A 24,044-nucleotide genomic window follows, 5' to 3' on the forward strand; every position below is an offset into this window, starting at 1 on the left:
TCATCCGCTATGCGTGTTAACTCGCGTGATAGGTTGCGAGTTACTAATGACCTTTTCCACCATAATGTAAACATACACTAACGTACCCCAACAGGAAGCGAACGCCATATCAGTCGAACTGCGCAAGAAGGTCCAATTCCAGTTCACTCTCCTAACCGACACGCCCTACTCGCCTCTCCCGGCGGAGCTAGCGCCACGGGACGACGCGGATGACGAGTACCGCCCGTGCGCGCCCACGGTGGTGGCGGTAGAGGTCACGGATACGAAGAATGGAGCCACGCACTATTGGACGCTCGAGAAGTTGCGGTGAGTTGTTTTAGACTGAAGGAATTAAGGAATTTTGAGTAAAGGAACGATGATGATATTTGGTTCGGGGCAATTTGAAAAGTTAGGCTAGTTTTTCCACGAACAGGAATCGATTGAAAAGGATATTAATTTTTCATTCAATTCTCCTGGAATATTAATAATACCTTAATGCAGTTAGCCGGTGCCCCTAATGTTTAGCAGAAGGGGTGCAATAAATATAAACTCTATAAAAATACTAGCAATTTCTAAAGCATGAATTTTTCGGGTTGTGTTTACTTGTTTGTGTTTATGATGATGTTACACAGGGACCTTAGGAAAATTATATGAAGTATATTATTATACCTTCTCAAGTATTTGTGAAAATACTTATATCAACTGATACTTAGGGAATCTACTATCGCATGAAAATTATGTTCTATTTTAGTTTATAAGTTTTATATATCATTTGAGTTATTGTTTACTTATGTATTAAATACTTAAATAAGTTATTTAATTTTCTCGACAATGTACAGACACGTTGTATATTTTTTGCATTGTGTTGTTAATTTTGTTTTTATTTTATGTTTAATTCACTATTTTGTATTATTTACATTGTATATAATTTTGCTAGAGCAATGTTCAGGGTGCTGTATATATTTATCGCACAACCTATGATGAAATAAGCGTGAATAGTGATAACACATAAGCTGTACAAAGTAACCCAATCAAAATTAACAAGGTAAGTTACACTTTCGATTCTCCTTCTCCTAGAGTAATTTGTGTTTTTCAAACTCTCCGATAGATAGCGCTTTATTCATTTGCAGCTTTTTTATTTTATTTTCACTAATTGTAACATTTACTAGAGCAAATGATAAGAATTCTTATTTTACTATTCCACTAACCTACTACTACAGATACTATTCATCATTACATAAACAATTTCCCTGATTAAATAGGCCGATTTCAAATGATAGTCCGTGGCCTGACATCCACGCAAAAAGACCCACGAATTCTTATCACTCGCTCGCACAGGCCATAGAGCTAGGGCATAGGGCTACAGCCGGCCTTGTTATCCGTAGCCATCGGCTGGAGCTGATGCGTCAGATATACAACATGAACGAGTCGGCTGCAGAGGAGGAGGAGTCAGACCGCCCCCCCTCCCCGCGCCCCGCCCCCCAGCCCGACCTGCTGCAGTGTATCTCAGTGTGCGCGCAACAGACCAGGCTGTCGTTGGCTAATTTGCTGCCGTCAAGGTTTGTCGGGACTAGGCGGAGTGTAATGGTTGTTTGAGGTTTTTCGTGATGAGGATACTTAAAATGGGTAAATTATAGCTCCTGTCAGGTTTTCAGTGATAGTGTGGATGGTAAATATAGTCATCCACCTGATTTCAGATCCAAATCTGGATTAAGACAACTATTTAAAAGTTCTTAAGTATAAGAATAATTAATAAGTATTTGAATTGAGCTCTACTATTAAATTTGGTAATTCATAACATTATCGTAACATAACGAAAAATCTCAAATGACAAACAAATAAGAATGATGATGCGGTCGACCATAAAAAAAAGAAAATGTTACCAGTGTGCTGCAACAAGCTTAAGCATTCACTACGCAGCGCTACCGCGGACACATTATGTATAATGTATTGTTCCTACCTATAGCTTTAAGCAATCATATTCAGTCATGTTCAAAGTTTGCAAGGCATTGTTCCTATTGTTGCCACACACAGTGCTTTTATCGAAATCTCTACTGCCTTTGTTATACCATGTAAGCATTAGTAGTTATCCAAAATTACCTGTAAACTGTAGAAAACCGTCGTGAAATTTGTATGGACCTAATTTGGCCTTCATTGCAAACCTATACATCAATTTGTACAAACCATCTTGTTATCCAAACTTCAACAGATTTTTCTTATAAGTGTTCATGTTTGCTTGCAGTTTCTCTGCTTTGATCTGTATCAAAAATGTACTAATTACTATGTGAAATGTGTAAAATCTGTTAATATTTTGTATTTTTTTAGCTTTAAAGTTCTTACTGTGTGAATTGTTTAATAATAGTGTAAATTGTTTAAATAAAATAATATTACAAGATGTCTCTTCTAACTACTTATAGCTTGCTATACTGCCAGTGCTTTTTGCATGATTATTGTTGTGGATGTGTTAGTTTTTAGTTTCACAGAAAATAGTCAAGCAGTACTTTCTAAATACCTCTGTATACCCATATTTTTGCAAACTAAATATTACCAAAAGTTCCTATTTACTAGTCTTACTACTTACCTCACTAAATAATACCTTGTAATCCCTGCTCTAAACCCAAATCCAAACTTACACACATCACACTCGTCCACCACTAACCACCCCTCTCATCCCACAGACAACGGCTGGAGCTGATGCGCGAAATGTACCACAACGAGGCGGAGCTGTCGCCCACCTCGCCCGACCACAACATCGAGTCCGTGACGGGCGGAGACCCGTTCTACGACCGCTTCCCCTGGTTCCGTCTGGTTGGACGGTGAGTGCTGCAGACTTTATGCTATAGGGTAGGAAATTAGGGATTTAGGAATGGATGGGATTTTGAGTTTTCTCCTTGGAACTATAAGTTTAGTCAGATTTACAGTGGCTTTGTTTGCCAAAAAATAGTTGGTTAGGATGTTGCCCCTCAGTTATTGTACGGGTAGCTGCCGCTTGAGGCGCCACTTTGTATGCAAGAAATAGGGACATCATCATCATTGGTCAATAAACGCGTTCTGTATGTATGTAATTAGTCCACCACTACATCAGTATTGCTCTCTGTGTCAAATAACGTTTTATCTCTCTTAATAATTCAGATTACCTCCAACCAGCTCGCTTAGCTACTTTTTAAGCATACTTTTCTAACCTGTTTCTCTCTCTCTCTACCCCAGGAGCTTCGTGTACCTATCGAACCTGCTGTACCCGGTTCCCCTCATTCACAAGGTGGCCATCGTGAACGAGAAGGGAGACGTCAAGGGGTACCTACGAGTGGCTGTTCAGGCCGTCATTGATGCGGATAAAAGTGAGTCGAGTTTTTGTGTATTTATGAGTGGTTTTTAAATAAGTAGCTAAAATGATTTCGGGGTGAAATGAGAAAATTTTATGGAAGTAAATATTTGAAACATAGGTAAATATTTTATGATATAAATATGAACTTCGCCCGCAATCCCTGTGAAGACGTAACTAATTACACCGAGAGCCTATTAGGTATTTATTGATTTTGTATTTTACTGACAGTACTTCATTGTAATATTTTTTCTATGGTGGTTTGGGCATGTTGGTTTCAATACCTATAATAGATCCAAATGACGACACCTATAGCTACAGTGACACTAAATACAAGCCAAACTGCGCCAACACATATAGTACAAACAAACAAATTTAGTGGCGATCGACACAACGTAGTATTTTTGCAGTACCAAATAAATGTGTATTCTTTCTTGATTTTGATTTTTTTTTCTCTTAGTAGAAGGCTAACTCAAACCAACATGTTTCACAGACAACGCAGAATTCGCGGGCGGCGTCAAGCAATCAGCCAAGATCTCGTTCGACGACGACATCGTGCCGTCTCGCTCGCGCCTGCGCACTCTCACCGCGTGCGAGAAGAACAACGTCATCAACCTCGTCGACCAGATACAGGACCAGGACTCCAATATCAAGATTGAAGGTGGGTTTTAAACGGTTTTTAGGTTCTAACCCATATCGTATTAATGATGCCAGCTTAAAGTTAACAGCAATTGGCTTAACCCTTTATAAGGGAAAACAATTAAAATATTTGTATGTATTTTCACCTTAACTCTATGGCATAGAGTTCAAAATAAGGTGACAGTATCAAGCAACTGTTATAGGCAATGCATTCCCTGGTGAAGGTCATCCTGATTTGACCTGCTTCGAAACGGATTGATGAATTAGAATTTTATTGATTGGGCAGTCACTTGATAGGGCATTTATTACAGTCGGTTTAGATGTTCACATGTGACACTATAATACAAACCGCGTCAACATTATAGTTCCTAAACAGCGCTGCCAGTCCCTCAAATCTTTGAATTAATAAATAGGAAGCCTCAACTGCAAATCTGTCTTCATACTGACCAATATAAATATTACACACTTTCTGTGCTACCACAAAAGACTTTAAACACTGTTTAATATGCGTTTAAAACGAAATTTGACAGATTTTGTAGGCGTTTCACAGCGCTAAACATCTGTTTTTGTGGCCCTAAATAAGTAACCCATTCTTTGCCCCCCAGAGTTATCAACAGGCGAGTGCGACGCCGACAGCGGCCGCGGCGACAGCTCGCTCGCCTCCGAGCTCAAGGACGACGAGTTGCCCGAGCACCTGGCGCCCGGCAAGGAGTTCACGTTCCGAGTCACTGTGTTGCAGGCGCATAATGTCGCCGCGGACTACATCGACGTGTTCTGCCAGTTCAAGTGAGTACAGTCGACGACGGCACGTGTCAGGGCTGAAGGAGTTGCCCGAGCTCCTGGTTTTAACAAATGTACATCATAAAGAGTTTAGTCTCTTGTCTCCTTTGTCCGCGTTTAGGCGATAAGGCCGTCCTTGTACACTAGTTTAGTTTAATTCTCTCCATCTTTTATTGCATTACCTACCCTAAATACTATCGGTCATGATTTACGCCTGCGTGCAGCTGAAATCACGGTCACTATGAGCTTTCGTTTGTGGACCACACAATAATCTGCTAGTCTGACTCTGAATTATATTTATCCTTCAACTGTTGATACAGAAGGTACCTCTTCTAGCACTCTGGGAACTCTAAAAGTAATAAATGTATGTGTTTGTTTCAGCTTCCTGCACCGCAACGAGGACGCGTTCTCCACCGAACCTGTCAAGAACACCGGCAAGAACACGCCGCTCGGCTTCTACCACGTGCAGAATGTGAGTATACTACTCAGTTATTTACTTACTACATAAATAACTATTTATTGAACATCTGTCTTTTTACAACACGTTAAAGGTTGAACATTGTCTAAGTAGTGGTGAGGAGGCCCGTAATTTCAGAGAAATTTACATTGAGACAAGCGAAAAAAACTGTTTGACTTGAGTTTTACAATAAAGTAGGTGATACCTGGTTTAATTTTTTTCCCTGTAAGTAAACCTGAGAATATCTATGATGAAGAAATTTTTTTTATCTCTAATACTTTTGTATATAATAAACTACAATTTAACTGACACCCATATTTCAACCCCCAACAGATAACCGTACCGGTAACGAAATCGTTCGTGGAATACATCAAGACGCAGCCGATAGTGTTCGAAGTCTTCGGCCATTATCAACAGCACCCACTGCACAAGGTACAGCTTCAAGAGCGTAAGGTAGCCTCGCTTATGTGTCTAGCGGTAGGTCCCATGTGAATTATATTTGTAGAGCGTTTTATTAGAGACAGTTTAAGCATGGTTTGTGTTTTGTTTTGTTTATGTTTTTGTTGGTTGGTGGTGGATTGGGTTATATATTGGTTTGATGAATAGATAGCATGTTTTGTTTTGACATTTTAATTTTGCACATGGTTGGTTAGAATGGCTTCTATAAAAATAACTTTTATAAATACACATTCTATACGCCTGATATTTTTTTAAAGATAATGTTCATGCACGAAACAGTTAGGTCTGGTAGCACCGCTTTTGTAAATGTTGCTTTTAAAATAACTCAAGTAATTATAAGTATAAAGTATGTTTACTAAATATGGGTACAAGATTAAAATAGGCACTAAGCCTAAGTTTTCTTTATAAATACATTATTAAAACTTACAAACTCAAAGCGATGATGCAGTTGGGTATAACCATGTTAGTATAGCCAGTGTGAGTTTCAAATAGATTGCCGCCGATTGAGTTAGCGGCGTGGCAGTTTAATATACCTAGTGTTAGTTCACAGTTTGGCTAGTTTTGCATTAATTCATAACCTGCCAACTAACAGCGCAGCCTAAGTTCACATCAACACGAAACAAAATCATCACCAACCTACCGCCCCCAGGACGCAAAACAAGACGGGCCGGTCGCCGGGCGCACGCCCCCGCGCCGCATGTTGCCGCCCTCCATCCCGATATCCGCCCCCGTGCGCAGCCCCAAGTGGGGCGCGGCGGCGGTGGCGCCCCCGTCGTGCTCGTCGCACCTGCACTCGAAGCACGACCTGCTCGTGTGGTTTGAGATATGCGAGCTGGCGCCTAATGGGGAGTATGTGCCGGCTGTGAGTATTGTTGTTTGTTTTGTTAATAAATATAAACTGGCCTTCGAAAAGATTGAGTTTAGGGTCAATTCACACAAATCTTGATAATTTAGAGACTCGGTTCGACACGTTGGCAGAATGTAGAACAATATGATGATGGTCCAAGTTTGGATCTTTTATGACCTTAGATGATTTATTTAGATGGATGGATGTCTCTCAGATGGTAGTATGTATCAAATTAAAGTTTGAAAACAATGATATATAGAACGTATTACGTATTACACAGAGAAACTTCGCATATATGTTTAGGAGGCCTATATCTAACAGCTTGCCATAGAGCGCTGTTGATGTCGAATAAACTTTATTTAAAGGAACCTACATAAATTACATTCCGAGATAAATGCTCTAAAATTCAAATGTACGTCGTCAGACGTCAGCAGTGATTATTTTGTCTACCTCCTCAAGCATTATTATTATGAATCTGTTGTTTTCACCACGTTTAAAATACTAACCCCTCTCTCATCTCCCCCCACAGGTGGTAGAGCACAGCGACGACCTCCCCTGCCGAGGCCTCTTCCTGCTGCACCAGGGCATCCAGCGCCGCATCCGTATCACGATCCTGCACGACCCGTCCCCGGACCTCGCCTGGAGCGACGTGCGCGAGCTGGTCGTCGGTCAGTATGCGGACATGTATGATGCGCATCCAGCTTGTAGCTTCCTGCATCCAGCGCCGCATCCGCATCACGATCCTGCACGACCCGTCCCCGGACCTCGCCTGGAGCGTCCTTGCTGGATGAAGCGGGCGGTCATATCAGAACTTACCAATAAACGTACAAAAAAACGTCTCTTATACGTTTATTTGTAAGACCTCCAACAAGCTTTTCAAAAAAAAAATACGCGCATCTAATCCAATCTAATCTCTTAAAATAATTTGTCTTATAGTCGCATTGTACTGAATTCTAAGGCCGTGTTTAAACCAAACTAATTGTGAGCCGGCGAATGCCATAATGTATGTAATAGTACGTTATACGTACTGTCGGTTATATGTAAACGAAAAACTTAATATGTATGAGAATACAATAAACTGCGTAACGTTCGCTCTACTTCGGCGGCTTACAGTCAGTTTGGTTTGAACACGGCCTTATATTGTTTATTCCACTCTACATAACATATCTAAAACTCATCCCTATCCTCAGGTCGCATCCGCAACTCTCCCGAAGCCAACGAGGAGTCAGCAGACGGAGAGGAAGACGGGGCACTGTCGCTGGGACTGTTCCCGGGAGAGAGGCCCAACCTGGACGACCGCTCCGTGTTCCGGTGAGCTCTATGCACATAGTCATACGGTCTAGAATTGCTTAGAAGAGTCAGCAGAAGGAGAGGAAGACGGGGCGCTGTCCCTGGGACTGTTCCCGGGAGAGAGGCCCAACCTGGACGACCGCTCCGTGTTCCGGTGAGCTCTATGCACATAGTCATACGGTCTAGAATGCTCTAGAAGAGTCAGCTGATGGAGAGAAAGACGGGGCACTGTCGCTGGGACTGTTCCCGGGAGAGAGGCCCAACCTGGACGACCGCTCCGTGTTCCGGTGAGCTCTATGCACATAGTCATACGGTCTAGAATGCTCTAGAAGAGTCAGCTGATGGAGAGAAAGACGGGGCACTGTCGCTGGGACTGTTCCCGGGAGAGAGGCCCAACCTGGACGACCGCTCCGTGTTCCGGTGAGCTCTATGCACATAGTCATACGGTCTAGAATGCTCTAGAAGAGTCAGCTGATGGAGAGAAAGACGGGGCACTGTCGCTGGGACTGTTCCCGGGAGAGAGGCCCAACCTGGACGACCGCTCCGTGTTCCGGTGAGCTCTATGCACATAGTCATACGGTCTAGAATGCTCTAGAAGAGTCAGCTGATGGAGAGAAAGACGGGGCACTGTCGCTGGGACTGTTCCCGGGAGAGAGGCCCAACCTGGACGACCGCTCCGTGTTCCGGTGAGCTCTATGCACATAGTCATACGGTCTAGTATTGTTCACAAGAGTCAGCAGACGGAGAGGAAGACGGGGCACTGTCGCTGGGACTGTTCCCGGGAGAGAGGCCCAACCTGGACGACCGCTCCGTGTTCCGGTGAGCTCTATGCACATAGTCATACGGTCTAGAATGCTCTAGAAGCCAACGAGGAGTCAGCAGACGGAGAGGAAGACGGGGCTCTGTCGCTGGGACTGTTCCGGTGAGCTCTATGCACATAGTCATACGGTCTAGTATTGTTCACAAGAGTCAGCAGACGGAGAGGTGGACGGGGCTCTGTCCCTGGGACTGTTCCCGGGAGAGAGGCCCAACCTGGACGACCGCTCCGTGTTCCGGTGAGCTCTATGCACATAGTCATACGGTCTAGAATGCTCTAGAAGAGTCAGCAGACGGAGAGGAAGACGGGGCGCTGTCCCTGGGGCTGTTCCCGGGAGAGGCCCAACCTGGACGACCGCTCCGTGTTCCGGTGAGCTCTATGCACATAGTCATACGGTCTAGTATTGAATTTTAAGGGGAACCAAGCCACTTTACATAATGTATAGTGTAATTTGTCATAGCATGCGTATGCAATTTTGTAAGAGGGACCTCTAGGGTTATATTACTCTGTGATTAAAGCGATATGTTTATTTAGTATCGATCGCCAAATGAGGAACAGGATTTTTATGGTACATCAATGTCTGTGGAAAGCTAAGTCTATAGATCGCATCCAGTGGCGTGCTTTGGGAGAGGCCTACGTCCAGCAGTGGACTGCTAAAGGCTGATGATGATGATGTATGTCTGTGCGTACACCGAAAGAATGACTGTTAACTCTTAATTATTGAAACCTACGAGTATGAATGCCGACTGTGAAATAACGCGGAAATCGCCTGCTATATTTATATACAAGTGTAGTTTAGATTATAGCTGACATTTTTATGTTTCCAGGTTCGAAGCGGCATGGGACAGCAGTCTGCACGGCTCCCCACTCTTGAACCGAGTCAGCGGCAACGGAGAGGTGGTGTACATCACGCTCAGCGCTTATTTGGAGGTACGACTCTTATGTTGGGTATATACAATGGTGGGAAATTTAAGCCAAGGAGTTAAGAGCTTAAGTGGTTGAGGTGTGATCAATTCAAAGGCAAATCACTGGTTCCGCAGTTTTTTGTGTGGGAGACGCATTGAAGTTTCCAATTATCAATAGTTTTATGTAATATTGCACTTGGTGTCCCGCAAGGCGGTGTCTTATCTCCTAGGTTTTTCAATATTTTTATGAATACTATTTTCTAAGATAGAATACCCTGTTCTACACACGAGTTCTTTATTAGCTCCTACCCCTAATTTTACCCCCCTATCCCCCTAGGTGGAGAACTGCGCGCGTCCAGCCATCGTCACTAAAGACCTGTCTCTAGTGGTCGTGGGTCGCGAAGCCCGAACGGGGCGCTCACTGCGTCGTGCCCTGTTCGGTTCCCGGCTGGCCCGCGCCGACCACTTGACTGGGGTTTATGAGCTGAGTCTGCACCGCGCTTTGGAGCCAGGTGAGATTAGTAGGCTTGGTATTAGAGCAGTGAATAGTACACGAATTCGTATAGCGCTAAGTTAGTGTTTTTGTCTAAGCTCGAACATTTTTCATGCAACTGTTTCTAACACAGTTGTGTGGCATGTTCTCATGAATGTCATTTTAGTGTGCAAAAAAACATGAGGACACCTTTACTACCAGCTGTATCATTTTCATCAACGATATTAGGAAACGCAGGATCCTTTCTTGAATAAGCTGCGTTGATGCGCATAGATATGTAGGTATGATGCGCTAATATTTCAACAGCGTATTTAAAACAACCTGGGATAAATCAACGCATCGAACCATAAAAAATCCCTCAATATAACTTATTTACCTCAACTAATTACAATCATTATTTCCCTAGGCGTCCAACGTCGCCAACGCCGCGTGCTTGACACTTCCGGCACCTATGTACGTGGTGAAGAGAACCTGCACGGCTGGCGGCCGCGAGGAGACTCGCTCATCTTCGACCACCAGGTATGGACGGGGGAAGAGCAGGGGGGACGGGGGGGGAATAGAGGTGAAGTGTATGTGCCATTTGAGCATTTCTAAATCGGTAGTAAATTCGTAATACACTCACGAACAATGAAAAAGTTCCACTTTGAAAATACCGACAACAAAAAGCTAACAAGGGTTGGCTGGAAGAAATTGCTTTTTGGCAATAAGGCCGCCTTTGTACATTGTTAGTTTTCGGTTAATGTTCTTCTCCTTTTTTAAATTGTAACTTTATAATGTACAATAAAGTGGTTTTATAAATAAATAAAAAGCCCCCAATAAAAATTGTATTTAAAAAAAAAGTTTTTGTAGTTGTTTTATAATCTGATGCTTTTCTAGCCTTTTACGTTTAGGAGTAAATGAGTGATATTGTCACTGGAACTTTTTCATTGCTCGTGAGTGAGTAAGTTGACAATCAAGAGTAAAGTACCTACTTATCCAATTGCCATTACGAATTCACAAGTTGGCATGAATAAGCCACCTGGCAAGCCAAAATAGCCGTTTCACTTTTTGTCAAGTCCTGTATAAGAAATATTCCTATCTTGTAGGTACATCTTATAATAATTTTATAGTGTATAACTAACGTTTTATTTATTCATTTGGTCTGTAACGGGAAATAAATATACTTCCTAGTTTTGTATAAGTAACCATTATTCTAACTTACATAGTATACATTACATGTACTTAACCTGCATGCATTAACAGTAACTGGACACTGAACATTATTTTATTTTGCTTTACAAAGTAACTAGTCATTTAACAATATGGCGTCTAAGTATTTTATTAACTTCGCTATTTAATATTTATTGTTTCATGCGAGCAGAAACGAAAAGAGTTGTGGCGAAAACTGATCTATGAGTGGCCGCTGGACATTAACAATAAATTCCAGGTTCACAAATATGTTTTTTTAGCTATTTAGCGTGGGGTTGCGGTCATTTCATTGCATTTGTTACAGGGCAAACTATGTGATCCAGACATTCTGCGTTCCGCCTAGGCATTTCGTACAGTGCCTAGAGATTTTAACTATAAAATAAATATGTGCTTCGCCTATTACTAACCTTATCAAAATTTAAGTTACTAACGCACATACGCGACAAAATTTAAATAAAAAAATGCTGAGGTACTTTTGATACCTGCATTGCATTTTTTGCCTGGTCTATCTTTAAAATTATTATTTTTTCATTTCGGTGTATATTTACCCTGTCATTTCCATACTAAATAGCTATTGAAATGTATCTGTGTAATCCTATAATAAACTATATCTTGTCCAAACTAGAAACTATTTAGTTACAGCATGTTTAGTCGTATTACCTATGCTTTCATTTATATACTTATTTTATACTTATGTTTATTCAAATTATACGAAACATTCTAATTATATCATAGTCGTATACCTACTATCTATTACCTAACATGCTTTAGTGACTTGCCTATGCTTTGCGTGGTTCTGGATTTATTTATGAAACAACTAACACTCTTTATTTATCAGAGAATAGTAATACACCTCTAACATTATTATCAGTCAAAATGAAACTATAAAGTAATTACTTGGATATCTTTTACACATTCAATTTCATATGGTGCAGTGCAATAGAATGTGATAATTTATTTATTACCTACATTACATACCTACCACAAATAATGGCGTTGTTATATCAACATCTAAACCATGAAAAATTCACAAATTTTTGAACAGAAATTCTAAAGCCCCATCCATACGCTTGCTGTTTGTCACAAACACGGCAAACAGCAAACAAAGTCCCAAACACCAACCACAATCACCGAACACAAACAGCCATCCACATGCTCGGCGAACGCTCATAACATTCCGAACCGGCAAACACGGCGGACGACGAGCTATTACTTTCGGGTTGACATATTTTTATTATATAAATTAAATCAAGAGAAAGAAAAAAGGGAAATAAGAAGAAAGCAAAGACGATGGTGGGATAATAATAATAAAAAAAACTGACTTCTTCTTTTTAATTATTATTTTATTTTATAGTTTTTAGTTTATTTGCAATAATTTTTAATCAAAAGTAAGATGCAAATTATACCAAAAAGTCCTACTAGTCAATACGAATCATTCAAGCCTAAACACGAGGTAGTTGCTATATACCGTCGAGGAGTGCCCTTGACTGCCTTCCGTTTCCATCATCAGATCAGCTCAAGGTCACCATCATATTTTTTTGTTACAAGAACTATATTTATGTTTTTAATTTCATTAGAATCGGTTAATATGTGTCCAAAATGGAAATTCATACCCTGTTTTTACCCCTTTACCCACCTTTAGGGGTGAGATAAAATTCTGAAAAAAAATGGGACCACCTGGGAGCTCAACCTAATACAAAAAAAAATGAATTTTCAAAATCGGTTCATAAACGGCGGAGTAATCGGTGAACATACATAAAAAAAAATGCGCGCCAACGAAAAAGTGTAGCAAGTTGATACGTCCGCCTCCCGCTATGCTAGCGCGCATACTGATCGCTGCCTGACGTGTGGATACGTAGCGAACTGTTTGCCGAACATCCTTTGATCTGGAAAGAAAAACCGACACCGATGCCGAACACTGGCGAACACAAACACAAACAGGCAAACAACGACAAACACCCATCCACACGTCAGTGTTTGCTGTTTGCTGTTTGCTGTTTGCCATTGTTCGCCGAGCGTGTGGATGGGGTATAAGGTTACAGTTCTCCCATATTAATAATGCGCATGCAAATCTTCGCAAACTGTCGTATTCCCGGAAACACCCGAATCATTGAATCGTAAGAGCACTTGCATTTTGATCCTTGTTCGAAAGAAATAGTAGTCAATATCATGTGACACATAATCGAAAACAATTTGGGCGGTCGGTGGCTGTCACCGATCAGTCAAGGGTCTCAAGGTCAAGATCAATATTACTTTTGTGGAATTATAAAGAGCTGCAATTACACATCGTTCTTGTTATTTTTTTTCAAATGTGAATTTAATTTCTACTTTAATTATTTTTGACGATGCCATATTATGAGGCACATTTAAGAATAAAATATACGTCACATTGATAGACTTCACTTTGCCAATAAAGCCACACCCAAAAGACCAAGTTTGTAATTGTAATATTATTGTGAATGATCAGCGCTGTAAATACTTTTGAACTGAGATTTTTATGTAAACATTTTTATTAATGTGAAATAATCAGTGCTGTAAATACTTTTGAACTGATATTTAAAAAAAATAATATAAACCTGTGTTTGAAATCCATTTCTCCTTATAATATAAACCTTGTGTTATTCAAACCTTCTTTCATCCATCTTTACATCAGCTTCAGTAAGACACTTGAAAAGTACCTACTGTAACATTTCGAAGTAAATTTAAATATTATGGAATATTATGAATTATCGAATCAAATTTCGTTACTGATAAATCAATTATCTCTTTTAGCACCAATTACATAATTCTACTAAAATTTCATGAAGAAAATGCATTTAACCACTCTAAATACATAATAGTTTTCTAACGCTCGGGAATACGACCATTGCCGAACAATGGCGAAGATTTCTATGTGCATTATCAATTTTGGGGAACTGTACGTTTATTTATTCAGTCAGATTCATAAGTAGCTAAACATATACTGTCGTACCTTGTCAAACTCACAAACTGTCGCGAGGTAAAAAAGTGTATAGCTACTTACAAAGCTGACCGTACCAATACCACAACCATCAAAACAACTACACAAAAACACAGCTTAACTAACCCCTCAACCCGGTGCATTCCCACACGATCCTCAAACCTGATCACCGTAATATTCCAGTGGGAGCTGGAGAAGATGACGCGGCTGCAGCAGGTGGGGCGCACCAGACACTTCCTGGCGCTGCGGGAGCGGCTGAGGCACGGGCATGAGAATGCGCTCGCGCCTAACGACTTTAGTAAGACGGAGAAGGTGAGGATTCTTTGTTTATGTTTACTCAAATATGTAAGTCAATAAAAGTCACTGTACTCTATGTAAAACATAACACTCTGTCCTCGATCTTCCTCATCCAGCCACCATCAGATATCTTTCTTACGTTGTCGGTTCGGCTGGTTCAAGTTGTCCCACGCTACGATTTCATGCTCTTGGTCATCAGTCAAGAACTCCCAATAACGGTTATTATTTCTTCTATCGGTCGATATGTACTACTCTGGTGAATGAAGTCATTTGTAATCGGATTCTTCAAAGAAATAATGAGCATAGCTTTGTATAGCCTGTGCGATTAAAATATTCAATAATAATTCAATAAAGCTATATAGATTAAATGTCATAGCATCCGTTTTAAAGGATACATTTTATTCGGCGGTTTGGATCCGGTGTGTGAACTTCTCTATCAGGACTACATAAACTACTACTGAATAAAAAGGGCCCTGCAAAGATGCTACGTGAATGAGCCGTAGTCAATTAGTAATGTATCGTAATATCGTTAAATCGTAGCCATATTACTTACAAAGAACCGTCTACTAAATACACCAAAATTTACCATATATCGTAACATCTTTAAACCGTATCCATATTACTTACTTACAAAGAACCGGCTACAAAATACACCCATTTATCCACCAGGAGGTATGCAACATGGCGGCCAAAGCTGCCGCGGAGTGCGGTCACACGCCCCGCGACGACGCTCTCTACGAGCCCTGGGACATGTCGCCGCGCGAGCGCGAGCTGGCCACCAAGTTCCTCAAGCTTATACAGGGTGAGTGCAGTGTCGGTGGGTTATACAGGGTGTGCGAGCCCTGGGACATGTCGCCCCGCGAGCGAGTGTCAGTGGCTTATACAGGATGAGACCAGTTATTCAATCGTGTTTTGATTTGGTTATATAATCCTTACTAATATTATAAATGCGAAAGTAACTGTGTCTGTCTGTCTGTCTGTCTGTCTGTCTGTCTGTTACTCTTTCACGCCAAAACTACTGAACGGATTTGAATGAAATTTGGTATATATACGGTATAGACCCTGGGAAAAAACATAGGCTACTTTTTATCCCGGAATTCCCACGGGAAAACTTTTTAAGGCGAAGCGAAGCGCGCGGGAACAGCTAGTATTAAATAAAGTTGTTAGAATCCGCGCATTCATATCATCTTCTGAGGGAGTTGTCGCCGAGACGGAAGGATTATTAATCACTGTTACGGCTTCTTTGATTGTCTATAGTGTGCACCAGACGCAGATACAGTGCAGTGTGGTACAAACGATAGACTTATGGCCTCTTTCGAAGCAACTTTAGTTCATATACTCAATCATGATTGCATCCGTAAGTTTTACAGGGTTCAATACATTAAATTAGGAACTTTATGAACCCTGTCGGGCACAGCGATAGACACATAGATACCGAGTTGTACTTTGCACTTTTATGATTGTTCAGTTTTGTGATATTTTGTTCCAGGCCGGATAGGCTCATCCAGCAAGGACACGGAGGCGGTCTCGCCGACGTCGCCCGTGGACGAGGGCGTGGCGGCCGACATCTCCACGCCGAGCCTGCTGTCCTCCATACACAGCGCCAGTAGCTTCGAGTGAGTACAGCGCCATCTGTTGGTTAAAAAGACTTTGTTTGTACCGTCACTAATAGGAACTTCTTCGTTAAAGTGCGGCGCGGGTCTACGTTTGGACACGTTACCCGTTTTCTAAACTACTTGATATAATTATAGTGACCTGTAGCTCCCGACGACTCGGTCACAAACTACAGCCACTATACCTTCAGTCAGACGGCATTCTGACATCAGGGATCCAAGGACCAGTGGATGTAGCCGCTGCAGCGTATAGCCATAGTGAGTTCGAGTGAGCACAGTGTAGTGTTGCATAGAGTCCTAGAGGATTCTATGCAACACTCAGCTTATACAGGGTTCCTGGACAGGTTCCTCTGCCGAGGACACGGAGCTTCGAGTGAGTAACCGACCTTTAAACGTGTCTTTTAGCCCTCAATCGGTCATAGAATATAAAATATTATGGATCTCGCCTTATCTTCAACTGTGTACGGCTTTTATAACTCCACCACTCATAGCCTCTGCTCCGGTGAGTGTTTCCTATAGAAGCCGATGGTGGTAGCGCTCTCTACGTATTGCTATAAAAGAGCCATCTAACGCCAACCTTAGGAAACTATCATGTATTTCCAGCTCTGTTTCTCCCTCAAACTATAAAACTCTCAACAGCCTCTGCTCCGGAGAGCGTCTTCTCCTAGAGAAGTCCATGGCGGCGTGGGGCGGGGCGGGGGGCGGCGGCGGCGCGCTGTACGTGCCGGACTGCGAGGAGCTGAGGGGGCTCAATGAGCTATGTCTTTATGACGTCACGTTGTCTTTGTCTCGCTCTCCCCATTGATAGTGACGTTTTTACGACGCTATTGCGTATTGTGTTTAAGTGTGCTTTAGGTCGCTGGAATCGGAATTTATTACCCTCCCATTTTGAATAACTGCTCTTAGCACTGTCTTACTGACTCACTTCCTTCGACAGTTTATGCTCCGGCGAACGCCTTCTCCTAGAGAAATCCATGGCGGCGTGGGGCGGGGCGGGGGGCGGCGGCGGCGCGCTGTACGTGCCGGACTGCGAGGAGCTCCGTGTCTCGGCGGCCGTGGCTAGATGTGTCTTTATGACTTCACGTTGGTGTCGTCACGCTCTCTCCAATGTTTTTGCGTGGCAGCTCTTAGGTCGCTCGAATGGGCATTTATTGCCACTGCTGTTCTTTATGACGTCACGTTGTCTTGATCGCGCTCTTTCTCATGGATAGAGTCGTGTGTTTTTGCGTCTAGGGTCGCTCGAATCGGCATTTATTGCGCTCCCATTTTGAATAACTGCTCTTAGCACTGTCTTACCGACTCACTCCCTTCAACAGTTTATGCTCCGGCGAACGCCTCCTTCTGGAAAAGTCCATGGCGGCGTGGGGCGGGGCGGGGGGCGGCGGCGGCGCGCTGTACGTGCCGGACTGCGAGGAGCTCCGTGTCTCGGCGGCGGTGGCGCGACGTGGGGTGCTGAATGTGCTGCAGCATGGGACTAGCGGGTGGAAGAAGCGGTGGCTGGTTAGTAGTGTTACATCAATTATACGATACACTTACCAGCAATAAAAAATCCTAGCATTGACGTTCAAAACTGGAACTTTTTCATTGCTCGTGAGTGAATAAGTGGTTTTATTTTTATCGGACGCCGAGATGTTGCGTTTTTGACAAGATGGACTCTATTTAGGTATTTTGTGACTTCAAAGGAAAACAAAGTTTACTTACCAGACAAAAAAGCAAAGTGGCAATTGGAAGAATAATGTAACTGTATTGCTTTTCGACACGATCTATTATTGAAAAGGTGCGAACCTTCTGGTGACCCCAACCTGATCGATCTTTGGCATTGAAAACATCATTTAGTAGTTCTGACTATAGAAGTCGTAAATATTGATTACTAAAGCACTTTTTACTACCTAACTCTTCTTCCCTATTCACATATCCCTAACTAACCCTTCCTATCCCCTCCTCAGGTGGTCCGTCGCCCGTACGTGTTCATCTACCGCGACGAGCGCGACCCCATCGAGCGAGCGGTCATCAACCTCGCCAATGCACATGTCGAGTACTCCGAGGACCAGGACCAGATGGTCCGCATGCCCAACACGTTCAGGTATGTGCTAGAGCTCTACAGTAGCTGGTCCACTGATACATAGAGGACCAGGTCCAGATGGTCCGCATGCCCAACACGTTCAGGTATGTGCTAGAGGTCTACAGTAGCTGGTCCACAGATACATCGAGGACCAGGACCAGATGGTCCGCATGCCCAACACGTTCAGGTCTGTGCTAGAGCTCTACAGTAGCTGGTCCACTGATACATAGAGGACCAGGACCAGATGGTCCGCATGCCCAACACGTTCAGGTATGTGCTAGAGTTCTACAGTAGCTGATCCACTGATACATAAAGGACCAGGATCAGATGGTCCGCATGCCCAACACGTTCAGGTATGTGCTAGAGGTCTAGAAGAGCTGATACATTACCTAGGGTGTTAGAGATAGGTTGTGGAAATAGTATTGTAAGCTGAAAACTAGTGACTCTGGTGGTCTTTCTTTCGGCTTATTGTATCACTTTTGCAATGTCCTGTAGATTAACATACAGATAACGCAAATGCGTTTCATATTCCCGTGTCTTGACATGAAGTAAGCGTCAAGATGGATAAATGGCTCAACTTCACATCGGCAGAAACGATGTGTTGCGGTAATCAAGTTGTTTTTTGCATTACATTATAACTAAACGTCACAGTCACAGTATTTAAAAGTCGGGACATTTGTTTACCTACTCCTACTTACTAAAACTAGAAGTTTTGATTTTGGTTCATTGGTGAAATACATCCTTCAAGAATAAATCCTGCCTTAAAGGCATATTATTAACCCCCCCCCCTCTCCCCCGCAGCGTGGTGTCCAAGCAGCGCGGCTACCTGCTGCAGACTCTCACGGACAAGGAGGTGCACGACTGGCTCTACGCCATCAACCCGCTGCTCGCCGGCCAGATCAGGTGAGACAATTGCCGCATAGGATGATCAGGCATGCGATGAACTGTGATAGATGATATTATTATACCTCTGATTTTTGGAAATTTTATCTGCACAGTGCCAGAAGTAATTACATATAATATTGTCATCCCCAGTTACTAGCAACTCACATATACTCGGTTGCTATCTAAACTTGAAACTAGGCTCGTGTAGCCCAGATAGGACTGTTGTCACGGACAAAGTCGTTTGGGAGAGACCTATATGCAGCTGTAGATGATAGTCTCCTAAACCTCCTATCATATGGAAAATCTTTTTGTGACACTCCGGTGGAAATAGGAAAGATCTATGGCAGTGGAAGATCTATTTATTTATCTTTATGTTGAAGCCATTTTGATGGCTGGCATGTCCCTTTATCCTCTAACCGGCTATATGTTACATAACTTTTTCTCACATCATTAATTCATTGTGTCTTGATGCTGCCGCTACCGCTGTTTTGAAAATACCTATATTCAGCATTGTACGCATTCTGTCACTATATCTTTTCTATGACATGCCCCTCTACGCATAGCGGCCTCTGTGACTACATCATTTCATTGTCATGCCCCTCTACCACTCCGCCTACCCAGCTAGATATAAACGCCACAGTCCACTTCCAGGTCGCGCTCAGCCCGTCGCGGGGAGCGCGCGCCGCCGCAGCCATGAGACGCCCTCACCATGGAGTCTATACTTGTATATTAAGGCCGTCGTAGCGCTCACCACGAGGCATTGAAACGAACACAAGGTTTGAGAGGTTATGTGCGCGAGATTGCGGTACTGGCGGTTGAGTGTGAAATGTGTCGGATGAGATTTAGGTTTTGTCGGCGGATTTCACGTTTCGGTTGAGAATGGTAAATTCGGAATGGCATAAGTATTGGCACTGTTAGGGAACGAATCTGGTTGTATGTGAGTCGTATTAGCTACAACAATCAGTGGCCAAAACCAAAAGTAAAGTGATCTCGCGTTTTAAGTGTTCTGTGACTGGTTTGGTGGGATGTGCTATTTGCTAAGATGGAATTACTCACTATATTCTGTGGCCCAATTTGAAACAATAAAGTGTTTTATTTGGTGGGACCACTTTAACACTTTCAATTATTTTGGCATATCTTTAAAATTAAAGCGTTTCGGCATGCAATGCAATACGCTTTTTGTATGTATATTATTGTTAAATTATTGGATATCTATCTATATGTTTCATTTCCTTTTAACTATTTTCAAACGCAACAAAAATGGTCGGAAATGTGTTGGGACCAAACCGGTGCACACGGCCGGGATCGGGGTAATATCGAGAGATAATCTATTTACACATTTAATAACTATGTTTGTAGCCGAGTGTACCGCCTTGTGAGTCGTTTCAATACTGGTCGAATGTGACGCTAAAGCACTGAAAATATTAAATGTTAACTTATGATTTTTTATCACGATAAATATAAATAAATTAGGAACTTCTTTGTAACGATACAGTATACCATAATATTGTTCCTGCTTTAGATATAGAAGTACTTGAGCTGAATCGTGATTCTAAATCATAAACAAGCGTACAGTCGCGGAAGACGGTCTATAGACTCCATTTGTGTAATTACATAAGGAATTCATATGATGAGACAAATTATTAACTAATATAGAACTCCTTTGAATGTTAAAGACACTATGTAATTAACCTTGTATATACGTATGACTCGAATGGTAGAATATAATATATTTTGGGGTTCGTCGGAGCGCCGAGGGGCTGTAGCATCGTATGTTGTCATACGTTATATTACGTTACACCACTAGTAATTATTGTAAATACAAGAAAAAATATTACAATAATACATTTTGTAGTTAATGTAGAGTATCTGTTCATATAAATGTTTATTTTATTTCTTTTTTGAAGCAAATAGGAACCTAGGTAACTAATTTTACAATCATAATATTTTGTGATTAAGATTTGTAATCTCATTTTGTTACTTAATTATTTTTGAATTATTTATATTCAAGAGGTTTAAATCAATTAGTTTTTCATTTTTATATGGATTGTAAAAAGTAGGTTAAAGTGACGACACTGCTGGTATATGAATAAAATCAAATATCAGTGTTTGGGACAGACAGTAGGTCTCTGTTGAAGATTCACATGACTCCCCCCACAAAGGAATGTAATATTTATGACTAGTCAATGCCGTCATTAGGGATTTCCCTCTTGCGTTTTGTGATAGATATAATAGTTCAATAGATACATCAATGCTGTGCTTCGAACAATCACAATGTAGTTACATAATTTACCACGAGAATAAAGTCATAGGATGTCCCTAAGAGAAAATATCGACTATATTCTAGAGATATTTTATTTCCGTGGTGGTTATCGATTTTTATGTTACTTATGTCGTTGTAAATCAAGACAGATTTTTTGTTTATTTTGAAATAACAATTTATATAGGCAGCTGTTAGACTCGGTATGAAGTAGTTTTGTATGAATGAAATTGTTTATTAACTTCCGTTTCGTACTTTTGACATAATTCAGAACACTATTTTTATCAGCTTCGAATAAATGTTGGAAAAAATATATAATATTTTGTCACTATTACTATCGCTTGTTAGGCGTCGAATTTTTTTGTAACTTTTACGGCCATTCTAGAACAATTTGTAACAACTGTATATGCTTAAGTACTAACTTTAGACTTTGTAAATAAATGTAGTTTATTTGGTACATGACTATGAAACAAAAAAAGTACAGCGTTATCTCAATATATCGCTTACTATTTATAGTACTTAGGAGTGAGGCGATCAATGGTGTCATGAGTCAAGCCGTCATGTTGCCTGCACTCAGGTACCGGCACCCAATACTGCACTGTTAGCTTCGGGCTACAGTCATAAAATAGGGAGTAAAATGATAATAAATTCTCATAGCATTATTAGTTGTAAGATCAGAAAGTATTAACCAAATATAACCGTTGTGTGTGTTATATTTCTGAATTTGACATTCCACTGTGACTTGACATCAACGCCGGGGTGTATGAATAACATATTTTTCGTTGGCGTTGTGGTGAAGGAATAGAAAGTACCTATTATTAACTTTTCTTGACAATTGAATTAAGTAAACGTAAATGTGTCCAATATTCTGCAATCTTGTGACGTTGCCAGCTCTGTGTAGACCCTTCAATGTTTTAAATATATGTATATGTAAAAAAAGATCTCACATACAACAAGATGATAGGTGCAGTTGGCTACAGAGAAGTATGAACCCGATTCATGCATTTCTGAGGCTGACTGTCTACTGCCTTTCTTTCTAGTCATTTCGTGTAACATTCCAAAGTTGAATATAATTTCATCTCCAAATAATTAGGGTAATGTATTTTGCATAGCAAAATGGTGTTTTAACGTAGATAAATAGCGAGCAAATAAAAACAAGAGAGAGTGACGCGGTGAATGTACATCTATTCTAAAAGTATATTATTGTTAACGGATCCTTTTCTATTGTTAATTTGCGGAGCTTCGTTCATTCTTATATTTTTGTAAGTTGAAATATCATTGTAAGGGAGGTCGGTAGAAGCTGAATCTATATTTTTATAGGGAGTACTTTTTTATTAAGCTGTACTTGCTGCATAGAAATAACTGTTTTCAGATATTTTTGTTACTTATGTTTCTTGTAATTTATTTTTACAGCTATTAGTAGTTTTTCGTTTAAGAAACTTGCCGTTGAGATTAAGTTGTATGTTTTTTTTCGACATTGGCGGAGGTCGATGGCCTCGACTTGTGATTTGGAAAGTGATTGTTGTCTGTTGGCGAGAATGATATTTGACAAATTATATTCTATATATAATTTATGGGTTTCATTCAATTTAATGAAATAAGAACAATGTAATGATTGGTAATATTACTCAATGCTCTAAATGTACTATTAAAATATATTATACACAGTGTTAAAGGTCATAAATAAAATGCTTTGAAAATTTCCCATATCGTTGTTTTTTTTTAAACTTCCTACCCGTAGGTTCCTAATACCTATATCAAGCTATCATGACGAGGGGGGGGTGTCCTTGGCAGTTTTTGGAAAAACGTTTTCAAACGGAAGTTTTGATTCTTTATCAACTGGCGGCGCTAGTTCTGCGTATATATCGCCTTATTCAATCGAAAAAGAATTGAATGAGAAAGTACATGCTATTGACCAAAACGGTGAAATATTATTTAAATATTTTATTCATAATAAAATTATTATATTTATGGCGATACAAAATAATACATTAACTTACAGTATACTTCTACAGTTAGTAATTTATGTTCAATATGATACAGTGGTGATTTTTAACACAATACGCTTAAGTGAGCAAAAGAAAGCCATACAAAATCAATTCATCACAAACCGGTTAACTAAAGGACCATGACCATTGCAGTTAGTAGGTACGTTCACTGATTGCAATAGTGCAACGAACATGTTCTACACAAATATCAATGTCGGTCAGAAAAAGTTTGTAAATCAGAAGAAACATCGGCCTGATTATCTGTTTTACAAAAGAAAACGGCCGTGTATCATGATTTAGGGTAGGTACCTCTATAGGTAAGTATTATAAAGTTATTCTAATCAAACTCAAATTGATCGAGAATCCCCTTTGAAATTTAAATTATAAGCCAGCACTCTGCAATAGGAACCAAATTTTAATAGTTATTCGAAATAGCTGTTAGTATATTTTATTTTTATAAGGGCTGATTTTTCAATAGTCAGAAAAAAGTTATCTGAGGAATTATTCTGATGCTGTCACATCTGAATGTTAGTAGCAGACAGTGACAGCAACAATTTTATTCTTCAGATAACTTTTATCTGACCATTGAAAAATCAGCCCTAAAAGGTATAAATTTAATTATATCGAAATAAATAAATATTTATCAAGAGGCTACACACATGCCGAAATGTCAGAATCGATTTATGACTACATAGACTTTAATAGGTAGGCATACAATAAAAATTACACTAAAAATAAATGTCCCATAAAGAATATCTGTCTACATTTCTACAGGAATGGTTTATAATGTAACGTTAAAATACC

General features: G+C 40.8%; 1 protein-coding gene across 1 annotated transcript in view; it reads left to right on the forward strand.

Moving 5' to 3' along the window:
* The window catches only part of LOC105388125 (kinesin-like protein unc-104), a 93,567-nt gene extending 70,610 nt beyond the window's left edge, over positions 1 to 22,957 (forward strand). The window contains exons 20-40 of the mRNA XM_048625226.1: positions 95 to 306; positions 1,365 to 1,538; positions 2,658 to 2,795; positions 3,187 to 3,317; positions 3,795 to 3,962; positions 4,546 to 4,726; positions 5,102 to 5,192; positions 5,511 to 5,609; positions 6,286 to 6,498; positions 7,013 to 7,151; positions 7,674 to 7,794; positions 9,418 to 9,520; positions 9,833 to 10,007; positions 10,395 to 10,507; positions 14,319 to 14,447; positions 15,102 to 15,234; positions 15,922 to 16,048; positions 17,362 to 17,545; positions 17,992 to 18,128; positions 18,909 to 19,010; positions 19,633 to 22,957. Coding sequence (XP_048481183.1) covers positions 95 to 306; positions 1,365 to 1,538; positions 2,658 to 2,795; positions 3,187 to 3,317; positions 3,795 to 3,962; positions 4,546 to 4,726; positions 5,102 to 5,192; positions 5,511 to 5,609; positions 6,286 to 6,498; positions 7,013 to 7,151; positions 7,674 to 7,794; positions 9,418 to 9,520; positions 9,833 to 10,007; positions 10,395 to 10,507; positions 14,319 to 14,447; positions 15,102 to 15,234; positions 15,922 to 16,048; positions 17,362 to 17,545; positions 17,992 to 18,128; positions 18,909 to 19,010; positions 19,633 to 19,756 — 2,994 coding nt within the window. The 3' untranslated portion in view covers positions 19,757 to 22,957. The remainder of the gene's footprint in view (positions 1 to 94; positions 307 to 1,364; positions 1,539 to 2,657; positions 2,796 to 3,186; positions 3,318 to 3,794; positions 3,963 to 4,545; positions 4,727 to 5,101; positions 5,193 to 5,510; positions 5,610 to 6,285; positions 6,499 to 7,012; positions 7,152 to 7,673; positions 7,795 to 9,417; positions 9,521 to 9,832; positions 10,008 to 10,394; positions 10,508 to 14,318; positions 14,448 to 15,101; positions 15,235 to 15,921; positions 16,049 to 17,361; positions 17,546 to 17,991; positions 18,129 to 18,908; positions 19,011 to 19,632) is intronic.
* The last annotated feature ends 1,087 nt before the right edge of the window (positions 22,958 to 24,044 follow it).

Source organism: Plutella xylostella, chromosome 3 (genome assembly GCF_932276165.1).
Source record: "Plutella xylostella chromosome 3, ilPluXylo3.1, whole genome shotgun sequence".
NCBI classification, from domain to species: Eukaryota; Metazoa; Arthropoda; class Insecta; order Lepidoptera; family Plutellidae; genus Plutella; species Plutella xylostella.